This window comes from Salvia hispanica, chromosome 2, assembly GCF_023119035.1.
Source record: "Salvia hispanica cultivar TCC Black 2014 chromosome 2, UniMelb_Shisp_WGS_1.0, whole genome shotgun sequence".
NCBI classification, from domain to species: domain Eukaryota; kingdom Viridiplantae; phylum Streptophyta; class Magnoliopsida; order Lamiales; family Lamiaceae; genus Salvia; species Salvia hispanica.
Genome location: NC_062966.1, coordinates 16048441 through 16065984, shown reverse-complemented (window position 1 = coordinate 16065984; position 17544 = coordinate 16048441). Strand labels below are relative to the sequence as shown.

Here is a 17544-nt window from a genome sequence, read left to right as displayed (position 1 = left end):
TTTTTTTCTCTCTAAAACTCATTATTATAATGGTGGTGCTATCTCACGATCGGCAATCTCACCCACATGAAGCCATGCAAGGCGGGCAGCAGCCATCCCCGTCGTGGACCTATCTTAATCTGGCGCCAAAACCCTCATTGTAGACGCTGCAAAGAGCTTGGTTTCATCAAAGTGGTCTACCATAGAATCTCCATGGCTTTCCTCAAATTTGGAAGTTGGAGCCATGAAATATTTTCAACTTCTCCACCAACCCCGACCTCACCTCCCGCAAAACTAACTCCACACCGTGCCGGGAATCTCCCAAACACTAATAACAAATGGTATTTAACATGGATTGACTTATATCTTATATTGTAACTTATGCATATTGATAACTCGCCTTTTAAAAATCTCGACGACAAATACCTCCATCAACAAATGTCAGGTTTTTTGAAATAAAAATAACAAATAGTTTTGAACTGGGACGGAGGGAGAATTTTATTGATATTTGGCTCATTTGTTAGTCATGATGAGTATATTTTAAAGTTAAGGGTTTAGGATTTAGGTTTCAAGTTTTGGGTTTTTAGTGTTTAGTGTCACTATATTGCAATGAAATGAATGTTTCGAAGATGAATGAGGGAAGTTAAAAACTATAATGAAACAAAACAAAATCTCTATAAATACTTCTCACGTGTTGAAATTTTAGGAGAAACGATTCATGTACAATTTGCATGTCCGGGTTCAGTCTTTTTTGACATTTATATTATTACTATTAGTTTGGTTAATTGTAGATTAGAGTTATTCTTTTAATTATAAGGAACGGAGGGAATATGTTTTAGTTGTATAAAATTCATAGTCATTTTTTTAATATAATAATATTGTTTCTAATTTCATTTAATTAATTTATAATCTAACATTAATTTTTTTAAATATTTTAACCTGTGCATCACACAGGCGTGATACTAATAAATTTGTAATGACCTAGTCCTAGTGAATCAATTATATGACTTCATTGATTAAATGACAAACTCATAGTTTCGTATGGTTTTAGAGGTGTTTAACCCATGTTTTTATTGAATTAAGGTGTTTATAATAGGTTTTCACCCATATAGTCGTTAATTAGATGAAATAATGAGTTTGTTGGAGTTTTGAAGTAAAAACAGGTTAAAACGGAGCAAAATGGAGCAAATGGACGATTCCAGAGACTTCGCCCGATCGGGCGTTTTTCATCCGAAGAAACGCCCGATCGGGCGTTTTGACGCAGCATTGAAGTCCAGAGAGAAAACCCGATCGGGCTTTTCGCATCCGACAAAAAGCCCGATCGGGTGTTTTGAAGAGCATTGGATTCCAGAGAGAAAACCCGGTCGGGCGTTTCCCGTCCGAGAAAAAACCCGACCGGGCGTTTTGGCAGGCAGCGCGACAATTCCGTGTTGCCCGATCGGGCGTTTTTACCTATTGCCTAACGCCCGATCGGGCGTTTTTACGCAGTATCCGTTTTTGCCCTTTTTCTCTCCAAGTATAAAAGGGGTTCTTCTTCATTTTCGAACCCTAACCTTCCCCACGACAAATTGAGAGAAAAAATCGAGAGATACAAGTCATTGAAGGCAAGGAGGCTTCCATCTTCAAGAGATTGAAGAAGAAAGATCCTCCCCAACATCAAGTCTACATTAGGGAGTTCTATTACCTTTTCTTACTATGTTTTCCTTTGAAGTTTTTGTATTTTCTTTTGTCTTAGCTTCCATTATGAGTAGCTAAGTTCTTATTAGGGATATTGGTGAAGTTTGTATGGAATTCATGGGCTAAATCTTGATTTATGCTTATCTATGTCTTATGTGGTGGTTTTGTTGGTTGTTGTGCTTTTTCATTATCCAATTGATTAGCTACCAGTTTGATATGTCTTATTCTAATTATTGTCGTTGAAAGATGCTTAATTAGATAGTTAAATGACCAACAACTCCGTGCGTTGTATGTGCTCGAGAGAGACATAGCTAGAGAGAGGGCTTGGGTCCGTAGGTTGTAGGAGTTGGTTTCGAAGTGTAGGGAGGAGACTCCGACATTAGAGGCCGATCAACGCGTTAGGTGCACCCGAGAGGGGGTCTAACCAATTAACCCGACCTTCCTAGCCACACATAGGACTATTTAGATGAGCATGATCCCTAGGTGAACACCCGTGATCCATACCAACGGATCAATATCCCTATCTTTCCAACTTGAGTGAAAACTATCCTTTTTCTTGTCTTAATTTCCTTTTGCTCTTACTTACTTACTTGTTCTTTGATCTTAGTTAAGAAAAAACCCAAAAACCCCTTCTATTAGTCTAGATAGTGTTCAAAGTTGCATCGTAGTACTCAAGCCGGCATTTAGTCTTCGAGGATCGATAATTTCAACTTGCCACGTGCTACATACCCCATACACTTGTGGGTGACATATTTATTGCAAATTTAGCATGAGTCAAGTTTTTGGCGCCGTTGCCTGTAACGTTCGGGCGTTACGAGCCGTTACACGCTCAGAGCTAGAGAGGCTGAGTCTAGAAGCTTCTAGATTCGTTCACGACGTGGACTATCACGTGTCAGCCACGTTGGCTTATCGCGTCATACTGACGAGGTGGCATCCCGCTTGGCTCGCTGACGTGGTGACGGTGGTGGTCTAAAAAGAACTAGACCCACTAGACTTGGGCCAAGCCCGCAACTAGGCCCAAGCATCAAGCCCACGACCAGGCCCAAAGAACAGCCCAAAGACCAATTGTCAAGATCCAAGTCCAAGGACAAGGACAAGGACAAGGACAAGGACAAGGACACGGGCAAGGACAAGGACACGGGCACGGGCACGGGCACGAGCACGAGCACGAGCACGGGCGCGGGCGCGGCGCGCGCGGGCACGCGGCTCGCGGCGGGGCGGGCGGCGCGCGCGTGTGGGTTCTTACAGCCCATCTTAGTCCACTATAATTATTACATGTAATAATCCTTCTTATTAAATACTAGTTTAATAAGGTTGTAACTTCCAATGTGGGATAATTAACTCTCTTAATTATTCCCTAAGCTTCTCTCATAGCTCATTAAGTTTGCAATTTTGCACAACTTTAATCCATTATTTCTCACTCACCGGGAATCGGATTTGAGAAAATAAATATACCACGGTCATCTACTCCGAACGTAGATCGACACTATATTATTTAATTTCACAAAATTAAATATCTCGTTGAAATTATAATTGGTCAAAGTTCATTGACCGGGCATAGATTCCAACAATCCCCCACATGAGTGGAAATAGCCAAATGCAAATGCATGCAGACACAAGCTCAACCCTCGAGAGGTATATAAGCATAAGGATAGGTAGCTTTTAGCTTTGAACCTTCCATAGTCAACGCCATCGGATACACAGGCGGCCTAGTAGCGCGATGCTTTGAACTAGTCCCCCACGGCGTGCACCGAGACAATGGTGTTAACACTTAAACACCTCAACCTCATCCGTTCTCACGTTTTGTGTCCTTTGCGGCCTTGGACACCACTTTGGATTCATAAGTGTGTAATTTGAAGCGGCCACACTTCACACTTACATAGGTGATTCCTACTCGAGTATCTTGCCCTACTCGGTCTCTTTGAGAACTCAATCTCCTTGAGATCCTTAGAAATCATTAAAAGTCATAGACTTATCCTCACCACAAGGCAAGTTTTCAAACACTCTATTGCTCTCTAGGGAATAGATGTCGATGAGTGTTTCTCACGAACTCTCATAGCTTAGTTTTCCCATTGAACCAAGTTCTTGGGATCTCCAGTCATCATGGTTGGGTTACCACTATGACAATTCTTTAGTTTGTGGATTTCAAACCCATTCCCTCTATCAACTTATTCATTTGATCACGGTTTAACCCTTTGGTTAGCGGATCCGCTAGATTATCTATTGACTTCACATAGTCAATTGTAATCACGCCTGTTGTGATCAAATGTCTTACGGTATTATGTCGTCGACGAATATGTCGAGACTTACCGTTATAGAAGCCATTATTTGCCCTCCCGATAGCGGCTTGGCTATCACAGTGAATCAACACTGGAGGCACTGGCTTACACCAACCTGGAATATCCTCAAGAAAGTTCTTAAGCCATTCGGCTTCTTCCCCAGCTTTATCTAAAGCTATGAATTCTGATTCCATAGTTGAACGGGCTATACATGTCTGTTTCGTGGATTTCCACGAGACAGCACCACCCCCAATAGTAAAGACGTATCCACTTGTTGAAAGTGAGTCCTTATTGTCGGATATCCAATTCGCATCACAGTACCCTTCAAGTACCGGGGGGTATCTCGAAAAGTGTAGCCCATGATTTTGAGTATGTTTTAGATATCTCAAAACCCTTACAAGAGCTCTCCAATGCTCTTTGCTTGGATTACTCGTGTAGCGACTCAACTTGTTCACGGCACAAGCAATGTCCGGCCGAGTGCAATTAGTTAAGTACATAATGCACCCAATGACCCGTGCATATTCTTCTTGTGCAACGGGTTCGCCCTTGTTTTTGCTCAAGTGAACATTGAGTTCAATTGGAGTCTTAACCGGCACGCCATCATAGGCATTGAATTTCTTCAATATCTTCTCAACATAATGAGATTGGGTTAAGATGATTCCATCGGATGTTCTTAGAATTTTCATTCCAAGAATTACATCGGCTAGACCCATGTCTTTCATGTCAAAGTTTCTCTTTAACATGGCTTTTGTCTCGTTAATCACTTGAGTGTTACTACCCATGATTAACATGTCATCAACGTAGAGACACACTATAACGTACCCATTATTAGTGCTCTTAATATAGACACATTTGTCACACTCGTTGATTTTAAACCCATTTGATAACATCACATTATCAAACTTCAAGTGCCATTGCAACGGCGCTTGTTTTAATCCATAGAGGGACTTAACCAGTTTGCATACCTTCTTCTCTTGTCCGGGCACTACAAACCCTTCGGGTTGTTCCATATAGATTTCATCCTCTAGTTCACCATTTAGAAACGCAGTCTTAACATCCATTTGATGAATCTCAAGATTGTGCAATGCAGCAATCGCGAGAAGCACTCGGATAGATGTAATCCTCGTTACAGGTGAATAGGTATCGAAGAAGTCATGTCCTTCCTTTTGTTTAAAACCCTTTACAACTAGTCGGGCTTTATACTTATCCACTGTTCCATCGGCCTTAAATTTTCTTTTAAGCACCCATTTGCACCCTAAAGGTTTCGCACCTTCGGGCAAATCAACCAACACCCAAGTGTGGTTTAGCAAAATTGAATCAATTTCGCTTTGAACAGCTTCTCTCCAATGTAACCCGTCTGGGCCATCGAAGGCTACTTTTATTGACGTTGGCTCTTCATCCAACATAAAAGCAATGTAGTCAGGACCAAATATTTTTGGTGTTCTGACTCTACTACCACGTCTTAGTACTGCATCACTTGGATCAGGTCTCACTCGCTTGCGCGATTTAGGCTCTTCATCCGTGGATTTAGAACTAGTGGCTTCATCCACTGTTTTAGAACTAGTGGCCTCATCTTCAATTCTTGTCTCGGAATTGATTGGGACTTCTTCTTTGTCCTTGCAAGGAAATGTATTTTCGAGAAATACGGCATTCCTTGACTCGATTGTTGTTCCTACTGTGATAGTCGATATTTCAGACTTGTGAACAACAAATCTATATGCACTACTGTTAAGTGCATATCCAATGAAGATACAATCAACCGTTTTAGGTCCAATTGTGACTTCTTTGGGCGGGGGAACCATCACTTTCGCCAAACACCCCCACACTTTGAGGTATTTGTATGATGGTTTCCTTCCTTTCCATAACTCATAAGGAGTGATGTCTTTTCCTTTGAGTGGAATTTTGTTTAGGATATAGTTGGCTGTCAAAATAGCCTCCCCCACATGTTCTGGGGTAATCCTGAACTTAGTAGTAACGCATTCATCATCTCTTTTAGAGTTTGATTTTTGCGTTCCGCTACACCATTAGATTGTGGTGAGTATGGAGCAGTTGTTTGATGAATTATACCACTTGCGTTGCATAACTCCTCAAACGGGGCTACATACTCGCCTCTTATAATTTTTGAACGCTTCGATTGCTTCATCTTTACTTCTTAAAAGATAAATATAGCAATATCTTGTGCAATCATCTATAAAAGTGATAAAGTACTTTTTACCACCTCTAGTTTGCACCATCCTTAAATCACATACATCCGTGTGAATTAATTCAAGGGGTTTCGTTTTCCGTTCAATTGAGTGAAACGGTAACTTAGTCATTTTTGCCTCAAGACATATTTCACATTTGTCTTGGGTATCCACTTCAATTGCCTTTAGTAAATCTAAATTTACTAATCTTTTTACGGCTTTTGAATTTACATGTCCCAATCTACAATGCCACAAATTTGAAGACTCGGTCAAATAAGGCGCGTAGCCACACTAAGCTTGAAAAGTCCGTCGGTTACATAACCTTTTCCGAGGGACTTCCCAAACTTGTACAAAGCAAACCTATCAGACTCGAATACAAGTTTAAACCCCTTATTAACTAGTATTGATCCTGACACTAGGTTCTTGCGGATGTCCGGGACATGCAGCACATCCTTCAAAGTGATAGTGACGCCAGACGTCATCATGAGAATCACGTTGCCAATGCCGAGGACCTCGGACGATGCTTGATTCCCCATGTTGATCTTCCTCCCTTCAACAGCAGTGTAGGAGGCAAACTTGCTCCTATCTGAGCAAACATGAGCAGTAGCGCCGGTGTCGATGTACCAGCCGCCCTTGTTGTCAACAATGTTGACTTCTTCAGTGACCACGGCAACAAGGTCATCTTCATTCCAGTCCTTGAACTCTTTCTCAACGACGTGGGCTGCCGGCTTCTTCTTCTTGCTGCGGCAGTCTTTGGCAAAGTGGCCAATTTTGCCACACTTGTAGCACTCGCCTTCAAATTTCTTTGCAGGCTGCTTGCCCTTCCCTTTGTCTTTCTGATTTGGGCGGGGGCGTTTGTTGGAGGGTCCGCCCCGCTCCAACAAGTTGGCTTTGGCATCAAGTGGGCTAAAGCCCTTAGCCTTTTGATCGATCTTGCGCACATCCGCTTCAATGCGCAGCTTCACGATCAAGTCTTCAAGACTCATCTTCTTTCGCTTGTGCTTGAGGTAGTGCTTGAAGTCCTTCCAACTAGGAGGGAGTTTCTCAATAAGTATGCACCGAACAAAGTTGTCGGGCAAATTCATCCCTTCAGCCGCGAGTCCGTGGATGATCATTTGGAACTCTTGAACTTGTTCCATGACCGGTCTAGAGTCGACCATTTTGTAGTCCATGAACTTGGATACTACAACATGTTCCGTACCGGCAGCATTGTCTATACTATACTTCTTTTCTAGGCTTTCCCACATTTCTTTGGATGTGGTTACAAGGGAGTATACATTGTACAAACTATCATCTAATGCACTTAGAATAAAATTTTTACAAAGATAATCTCCTTTGCGCCATGCTTCATAGTCCGCCATGACCTCAACACTTGTCTCTTGATCACTTGGCGCGGGCGGCTCGTTCTCCGTGAGGAAGTTGGCGATGCCCAATGTTGTCAAGTAGAACAACATCTTTTGGTACCACCTCTTGAAGTCAGCTCCTCCAAATTTAGGTGGTTTTTCGGCGGGTGGCATCATTCTAGGTGCCAACGGTGCCGCACTTGGTCCTTGGAATGAACCATTCATGTTGCCCCCGAAGGAGCCAACAACATGGTTGGGCATAGGGCCCCCACCATTCATGTTGGGCGTAGAGCCCGCCATGGTCGCATTGGTCCCGAAGGAGCCAAAGCCCGTGTTGAACCCGAAGGTTCCAACACTCGCATGAGACCCGAAGGCCCCAGCAGTCGCGTGAGACTCGAAGGTCCCCGCATTCGTGTGAGACCCGAAGGCCCCAACACTCGATCCATTAAAGGATCCGAAGGAACCACTAAATGTGGAACCAACCGACCCACTCGAGGTGGATCCACCAGTGAGCCCCTGGGTATTAGTATGCACCCAAGGGGTTGTTGATGAAGATGGATAGAGCCCGGGAGTTGGCATCATCGTGGTGGATGCCATGGTGGAGGAAATGATGGCGGCGGTGGTGGCCGGAGTGGTGGAAGCGGCAGTGTTTGATTCGGTCGACATCTCCAGCAAAGGTGTTAAGTTTCGAAAATTTTAGGTTCAGTTATGTCCAAATTCCTTCAAAAGCAAGTTATATCTCGTCTTGCGATTGTTGGTTTTGGACTTACAAGAAGGAATACAAAGAGATAACTGAATCGAAATTACAAAGAAGATTCGAAACAAATAAACTGAAAAGGAAATAGCCGAGTCGAGGAGGCCTCTTTCCGCAAGACGAGATACGCCCCGGTAGTGCTCTTCGGATTGGCATTTCGTCCCCAAAGATAAAACGGCTGCGTCTCTGGTGAAGCAGCACCGCTATCAACAGAGCTCCGCGAACTGGATGGAGGAGAGGGCGAGCTTCGACAGAAGAACAATGCAGAGGGAGGAGAGAGTGTATGATGCAGAGTGGATTCTAGTTTTCTGTGTAGAGAATGCTAGAATGGCTAGCCTATTTATAGGCTCGGTCCACTTTGTAGGGGTTAACGCAGCCTTGATGGTGTCATCAATGCCAGACCGTAACGGTCGTCGGTTACGAGCTGTAACGTTCGGGCGTTACGAGCCGTTACACGCTCAGAGCTAGAGAGGCTGAGTCTAGAAGCTTCTACATTCGTTCACGACGTGGACTATCACGTGTCAGCCACGTTGGCTTATCGCGTCATACTGACGAGGTGGCATCCCGCTTGGCTCGCTGACGTGGAGACGGTGGTGGTCTAAAAAGAACTAGACCCACTAGACTTGGGCCAAGCCCGCAACTAGGCCCAAAGAACAGCCCAAAGACCACCCAAAGACCAATTGCCAAGTCCAAGGACAAGGACAAGGACAAGGGCACGAGGCTCGCGGCACGCGGGCTCGCGGCGGGGCGGGCGGCGCGCGCGTGTGGGCTCTTACAGCCCATCTTAGTCCACTATAATTATTACATGTAATAATCCTTCTTATTAAATACTAGTTTAATAAGGTCGTAACTTCCAATGTGGGATAATTAACTCTCTTAATTATTCTCTAAGCTTCTCTCATAGCTCATTAAGTTTGCAATTTTGCACAACTTTAATCCATTATTTCTCACTCACCGGGAATCGGATTTGAGAAAATAAATATACCACGGTCATCTACTCCGAACGTAGATCGACACTATATTATTTAATTTCACAAAAATTAAATATCTCGTTGAAATTATAATTGGTCAAAGTTCATTGACCGGGCATAGATTCCAACATAAATTAAATGAATTATGGTTAATTTAAAATTTTATTAAGTTCTATTGAATAATAACAGTGACATATCAAATTACTTATTTAAATTACATGCATAATATTCCGTATTAATTAATGTTAATATTTTACTAAATTAATACTCCTACTTCGCCAATGTAAAATTGAATACTAGTACTATTTTTAAGACAAGTACCATATGACTGACCAATGCGACTTCGATTCTATGTACATTTGCCATGATTAGTGGTCAGCTTAGAGAATCCACAATGGCGGCTAGCGCACCGGCTAGCCGATTCGCGTCGCTAGCCGGTTGGCTAGCCGAACCATTGGAACCGGCCAGCGGCATTTCGGCGAAAAAACAGAGGCGAGCGCACGCCGATTTCCAGGCGGCTGGCCGATGTGCTCGTCGATGCGGCGCGGCCGCCATTGTGGCGTGCCGATCGGCGAGCGATCGGCCAGCGCAATTTTTTATTTTTTATTTTTAAATTTTTTTGAAACATTATATATACGCGATTTTAGTTTCTTTTTCATTTGCACCACTTATTTTAACGAGTTATCTGCTCTCTAGAATTTCCGTACAAGAGTAACATCGAACGCGCATTTGGTGTGCTCCAGTCTCGATGGGCGGCAATTAAGGGTCCAACGCGTTTGTGGGATGTTAAATGCATTGCTGATATAATGTACGCCCGCATTATCATGCACAACATGATCATCGAAGACGAAGGCGTACAACTGACTAATTGGGCCAATGACGATACTGATGCAGTCGGTCCAAGCCACGGCGTGGCCACCCCCAACATACGAAGGGGGTACCTCACGATGAAGCCGGCCGTCTCCAGGCATATGCCGACATGCGCCAAGTTGATGCTCATATTCAACTCCAAAAGGATTTAATTGAAGAGTTGTGGGCACGGAAGACTGCACGACGATAGCTTTTTTCTTTATTATGTAATTTTTTTTAATGAATGTACTTTTTAAAAATGAAATTAATGAATTTTCCCGTATATGTCTCGTAAATTTAATTCATGTAGTTGTTTTTGAATTATTTTTTATTGCGGCTAGCCTATTTGAATAAAATGATGATGTGACATGTGGATTTTTAGTGCTGATGACGTGGCAGGGAGAGAGAGAGTGGCTAGCCTATGGCTGGCCTAAAGCCATTGTGGATGCTCTAGTTTACTTAATTTGAAATTGAATTGAGATATTGTGAATTGACTAAACATGTAGTATGAATTTCAAATTCATATCACGTTATTCGTTAAGGAATATTCACATCATGTTATTAACTTTAGTAAGAAATTCAATGTGTTTGAGATCTATACAACATCGACATTATATGTTAGTAATTTGATGGCTACAAAACAAAAGATTTAAGAAAATTTTCAATTTGCTCGAAATTAAATGGAAACGGTTGAAATGAATCACAAAACACACAATTTGCTTGGATGGCGTCATCTCGCTTGCCTCACCTTGCCGCCCACCACCCCGACTTCCTCACCAGCTTGCCTTCCGTCCTCCCGCCTTGTTGCCTTGGGCTCATTGTGGTGTTTTGCAAGTTTGCCGAGAAGTATTTATCTATTTATGATCAATGATTACTACTATACAAACTTTTCAAAATGAGAATAACTTCGGTTTTGGTAACCATTCACTTTAGACTGTTTACGTCTACTTAAGTTGGAATACTAGTATCTTAATGATAAAAAACCTTTTGTAATAAGAGAGGTCTATTGATATACTATCTACTACTACTATATCAGACTATAAGAGCACTAGCAGTGGTGACCGATCGCAAGGGCCGAGCAATCGATCACCATATCGGCTCCCACCGGCTCCCATTGTGGAGTGGGAGCCGATGAACACCTCCAATTGCCTCCGCCTAGGGCCTCAGCTGATGGGTGATCGACTCTTTATAGGCCCTGCCATCGGCTCCCAATGCGGGGAGCCTGGTCCGATAATTTATTATTATTATTATTAAATTTATTCTCCTATAAAAATACCTCACAATCCCATTTATTTCCCACACCACATCCTTCTCCACTCACATTTTTCTCTCACTAGAAATGTCTTTCAATTCTTTTTACGATTCCGACGCCGACGAGAACAACCCAGTCATTGCTCGTATGTGGGAACGCGTAGCGGAGAATTAATTTGCTTCTATTTCATCCACAATTATATGCCTTTTATAGGTACAAAATTAGTAAATGAGAGATCATGGAATTAAAACATCATAATTTTAAAATCAAGACAATATAGATTACAAAATTTGTTTAATACTCATTAATCTATTTAAATATTTGTAACCACCAATGAGTCATTGTAGTGCTTTAAGAATTAGTCAAATGCTCGTTAAAATATCTAAATAAATATTCATGAGTTACTTAAAATATTTAAATTGGTCCATAATTTATAAATATTTCATAATAAGGACAAAACATATAAATATTTTAAGAAAAGGCCAAAACTCGTCTTTTATATATGTATAGATTTCAGCTATAACAAGTCAATTATAATTGAACAAATTCACTTCAAACTCGTCAATCCAAGGTCATGATTATAATTTATCAACCGTAAGTATGATTAATTTAGATGAAACAAGGTTTAGAACAACGAAAAAATATCTTCAATCACTTCGTTTTGTGAAACATTAATGAATTAAAGCACGGCGGCTCCGACCCATGTGAAGCTTATTAGTTAATGATATAATCCCACATGCCTAATTGACTCACCAAACTTTTTCAAATGGAGGACATAGTCACGTAGCTTCCGACCTGCCATAACCTATTCACAATTATTACAAGTAGTTTATGAGAATTTCAATAATCATTATTACTATTACTATTACTATTACTATTATTATTAAAAATATTATACTCCTAAAATTTAATTTAATCATTATTACCATGAGCTTCGATACGGTGAATAACACTTTGACAAAAAAAAAAAAAAAAAAAAAAAAAAAAAAAAAAAGAAATGGTGAATCACATTTCACCGCCGGCCTCTCCAATCTAGGAGGAATTGAAACTCGGTCATTGACTTGGATCATAATTCATAATATTTCCACCCCAAAATCACAACACAACTCAACTCAAATTGGTGAACCTCAATTTATTGCAACCTTACCCTACTATCTTTGTCTTCTTCTTCATCAACACCACCACCATTTGCGAACTCACGACTCACTTTTCTCTCTTTCTCATACCTCCATTAAAACAACCACTACTGCTCAAGCTCAATAACATACCCCACTCGCTCACTCTCTCCAATTCATTCATGTTTTCCGGCGATTCCTCAGCCTGCTTTCCATATTGGCCGCCTGCAAATTAATGGTTTTACATTCGGCCACAAACACCTCACCTATTCGCTGTGATTTCTCACAGAGAAAACCCCAATTGCCTCTTCTAGGTTTATGCCCTTGCGCTTCAGATTCTCACCTTTTCCGGAGGACAAGCGTAGTCGTTAAAAATGTAGGATGGGCTCTGTTTCAAGCCCAATCCTGCATCAATGGCGGAAACCCCCCGCACCAATTCGGCGGCGCCGCAGCAGCCGCGGGTAGGGGCGCCAAAAACATAGTGCTGAAGCGGTTTTCAGATGAGGAGGAGGAGTTAAACCGCCCCTCTACATCTGATTCGAGTATTAACGCTGGTAACTATTACAGCACAAGTTTTGGGGAGGACCCTATTGTAAATAAGCTGAGGAGTCAGCTCGGGGTCATCCATCCAATTCCATCTCCGCCCATCAATCGCAGTGTTTTCGGCCTTTTCGCTTTGTTCTTTTTCGTGGGTGTTGTATTCGACAAGGTCTGGACTTGGAGGAAGACGGATGAGAGAAGTGGCGGCAGTAAGCCCGGGAGCCGGCAGAAGGTGCCAACGGGGCTGTCGTTGTTCCTCGAGAAGGACTTGCAGAGGAAGGAGTCGGTGGAATGGGTGAATATGGTGTTGGGGAAGCTGTGGAAGGTTTATAGGGGTGGGCTTGAGAATTGGCTGATTGGATTGCTGCAGCCTGTCATTGACAATCTGAAGAAGCCTGATTATGTGCAGAGGGTGGAGATCAAGCAGTTCTCTTTGGGGGATGAGCCCTTGTCTGTTAGGAGCGTCGAGCGCAGAACTTCACGCCGTGCTAATGACTTGCAGTGAGTTTTTCATTCTGCAATACATATTGCTTCTCAGTTATATGAAATCATTTTCACATTTGATTGATCCTGTGTGTAGTAAGGTGATTGAGAATGGGTGGATGAATGTTTCTTGTCTTTTAGAGCTCTTGTTGCGAGCTAGCAAGGGTTGTAAAAGAGTTATATCAACGGGAATGAATATGTTGCTTTATGGATTGCATATGATATCGATACTCTCATCCCCTAATATAACTGATAACCAGAACAGATGTTAATTTTTTAATTTGGAAGTTCCGATGTTTTGCCATCATTATCTTTGAGTTTTCAATAATCAATTTCATATCAATCATAACCCAATTCATGCAAAACAAAACTTTCTGATGTTCTAAACTTTTAGAAGAACTGATATGTGGATCTCACCAAAATAGATTTCCTTGATTGATACATTCAAGAGGTGTGCTGTTTTATTCTTTCGAACCAACTCTGTACAACTCATATTTTCTGGGCTAATATTGGTTGGATTTTGCTTGCTTGACATAGAGCTACCAACTTTAACAAGTAACGGAAACTCTAATTAGTTTTGCATGTGCAGTCTGGGAAGAAATGGAGTAGTGAGAAGAATCTTTTAATCTTTATCCACAATCTGTACTCTGTAGTTATTTTGCATGATGCAAATATATTTAACTCTGAATGCATATTGAATGTTATTTTTTTTGTCCTGGTAAAAAGATACCAGATAGGCCTCCGGTACACTGGTGGTGCACGTATGCTTCTACTTTTGTCACTTAACTTTGGCATCCTTCCCATTGTTGTGCCTGTTGGTGTGCGAGACTTTGACATTGATGGGGAACTATGGGTTAAACTGCGACTTATACCAACAGAGCCATGGGTTGGAGCTGTATCATGGGCTTTTGTCTCTCTTCCGAAGATAAAGTTTGAGTTATCACCATTTCGCTTGTTTAATTTAATGGGTAGGTTATTTCAATTTCTCCATTGACTTTTTCTCTTAGTAATGGCATGTTGTTACAATAAAGCATTGTGAATTGCGAGTATGATTTAATGAAAACTGAAGGTCATGAAAAGTCATATTTGAGCAGCAATTGAAACTTGGCGTTGAACCTTGTTAGAGTTTGCAGAGATATTAAAGATTAAAGATACAGTTTCTTAGACTCAATGCTAGATTGATCTCTCTGCATAATCACCCTCTCTACCCAGGAAAGTAAAAATTTCTTAGTTTATTATTATAATGGTCATTGACAGAGAAAAATATGCATAAATTAGTTTTTATGTAATGAAAGTAGAGCAGTTTTGTACTAAAATTGCCAGTTTCTTGCTTTCTGTCTTCATGTTTAGCAAAGCTATATTCTGCTTAAGTTACTTAGATCTCATCTGGTCCAAGTTTTAGAAACATAATGTCTATGCATAAGTGTTGCATCTGAAACTCTGCTCACTTCATATATCAGATCTTCTAACTTGTTTCTAATGATTTTTCTGTGATGGTGCTCGGGGAAATATTCAGCAATACCAGTACTTTCAATGTAAGTGATGTCCTTCAAGCTTTTTCTGCATTATTGTCCATATCTTGATTTCTGTTCTTCAGTCTTAGCTATAAAACACTTATGCAGGTTTTTGACAAAACTTCTCACTGAGGACTTACCAAAGCTATTTGTTCGTCCCAATAAGATTGTTCTAGATTTTCAGAAGGGAAAGGCTGTTGGACCTGTTCCGAAGGACTCCAAATCTGGAGAAACTCAAGAGGGTAACAGTAACTTCGCAGGAGAATTGTCCGTGACGCTTCTGGATGCTCGAAAACTTAATTATGTATTCTATGGTATGAATCTTACTCATTCCAATGCTAAGTGGAATAATTTAATGCTTCTCTTAGGCTGAAATTGTCAGCGTTTAGTTAAATGATCAGCTAATCGTTGCTCTACTTCTGGGCTCATGTATATTTTTGTTTATACTCACGAGTTTTTGTCCCACACTTTACAGGCAAAACAGATCCATATGTTATTTTAAGATTGGGAGATCAAGTTGTACGCAGTAAAAGAAACAGCCAAACTACAGTCATTGGGCCTCCTGGTGAGCCAATCTGGAATCAAGTGAGTTCTTTACTTGTTCTAGATCTGATGTAATGCGTGGTTTCATGAGGGAAAGCTCTGGATCAATTACTGATATTCAGGTTTTTACATCTTACAGGATTTTGATATGTTAGTTTCCGACCCTAAGAAGAATAAATTATCAATTGAAGTAAAGGATTCTCTTGGATTCACAGACCTGACTGTAGGTACAGCAGAGGTGAGGCTCTTAAATTTGCTGGCATACGCATTTGTTTGTTACTATATTATAGTATCAGATGTTGGAAATGTATAAACATGTATGGTTTAAGACTTTTAGTACGTTGCCACATTCACTTCAGCTTTGTGTATAGTTGTGGTCTTTTGATTTTCCTTAAGTAAAATCGAGACTGTCAAGGAATTTTAAACACAGCGCTGGAGTTGCTTTTTGAGCAGTCACAATTATAACAAAATTTTATACAAGTTATTATTCAATTCTCCCATTAAGGCTTTGCTAACATAACATCATAACAAAGTTTGGAATACCTTCTGCAGATTGATCTTGGATCTCTGAAAGATACAGTTCCTGCAGACAGGATAGTTGTACTTCGAGGAGGTTGGACTCCATTTGGAAATGGATCAGTTGGAGAAATTCTGCTGCGTTTGACATACAAAGCATATGTTGAGGATGAAGAAGATGAAAGGTCTGACAAAGTACTTGCAAACACAGAGGCATCCAAGGATGACTTGTCTGATTCTGATGAATCGGACATTGCAATTCCTGAGAAACGTGCAGAGGAATACGTAATTGCACCAGATAACGACTCTTTCATGAATGTTCTAGCAGCTCTATTAGTAAGTGAGGAGTTCCGAGGTATAGTAGCATCAGATACCACAAATAACAAGCCTCCAGATGATGGAGCCACCAACGGTGTCTCCGAACCAAACAACGGCACTTCTGTCTCTGGACAGCAAGCTCCGGCTAATGACTCTGGTGGTTCTCAAGGTATGGATATCCGATTCCGTGGTGCTTGTTTTCTTAAATTGATCTTCTTTTTCAGAATATGTTGTTAATTCAGAAGCAACCAATGTCTCTGTTTTTCAGGATCAACTTTATTCTGGCTTGCCATTGTTACAAGTATCACAGTCCTTATAGCGTTGAACATGGGCACCTCGGGTTTGTTCAATCCTTGATGCGAGTGGCACATCGGTTTTGTAAATTTTCTGTGAGGTAAGGCGTTAATACGAGGATCCTATCTATTTTCCTCGTTCCTATGTAGTATATATACTTCTTTTTAATAAACTGGAGAGAACTTGTCTAAATTAGGAGTATTTAGTGATTGATGATGTTGTTGACTCCATACATTATGTGTGAAGGGGTTGTGGAGATTGAATAAGGCGGAGAAGGGCGACGAAAGGTGGCAGAGAAGGAGAAGGAGAAGAGTAGAAGTCCTTTTGGTGAATCTATTGTTGTTGGGTAGAGCAATGTTTTTCCGGCGTTATATTCTTTTGTCCATCCAAATATAAGGAGTATAGCTTAGGCAATGGACATGGACACTTTATATCCACTGATTAATTGTCTGTAGATAGCAACCACATAACAAATAATGCATGCAAAATAGCTCAAACCACTGTTCCAAAGAGCTGCAATTTTTTTTATATACTTTATCCTCTCTAAGTAATCTTGTTTTTGAAATAGTTGTGATAGGAATCTAAATATAATCTTAACCTCCTTTTTCTTCTCTAGACTCTAGTTAACAGTTGATCATATCACCTCCTTTGATATATGCCCCTCTCCACAATTCATAACTCATAAGCACATAGCGGATTAGTTGCAAGATTAAAATAAACACACCTAAATTTAATTATTAAACCTATAGAAAAGACCTCCCTCTGCGGTCTGCTCTGTTTGTTAGCAATAAGTCAACCTTTAAAATCGACCATGGAAAACATTTTGTTTTGTTCGTGGAATTCCTTACAATCGACCATGGAAAATATTTTGTTTTTTTTGTGGAATTCCATTATAAACTTCTATGTACTTACTATCTGAATAACGGTAGGAATT

General features: G+C 40.9%; 1 protein-coding gene across 1 annotated transcript; it reads left to right on the top strand.

Moving 5' to 3' along the window:
- Window positions 1–12281: 12281 nt before the first annotated feature.
- LOC125207325 (extended synaptotagmin-1) lies at window positions 12282–17157 on the top strand. The gene is made up of 9 exons (XM_048106615.1): window positions 12282–13443; window positions 14152–14393; window positions 14942–14960; window positions 15048–15253; window positions 15415–15524; window positions 15622–15720; window positions 16035–16485; window positions 16585–16710; window positions 16857–17157. Exons 1-8 carry the CDS (start codon window positions 12638–12640, stop codon window positions 16671–16673), a joined length of 2022 nt encoding a protein of 673 aa, XP_047962572.1. The 5' UTR covers window positions 12282–12637; the 3' UTR covers window positions 16674–16710; window positions 16857–17157.
- The last annotated feature ends 387 nt before the right edge of the window (window positions 17158–17544 follow it).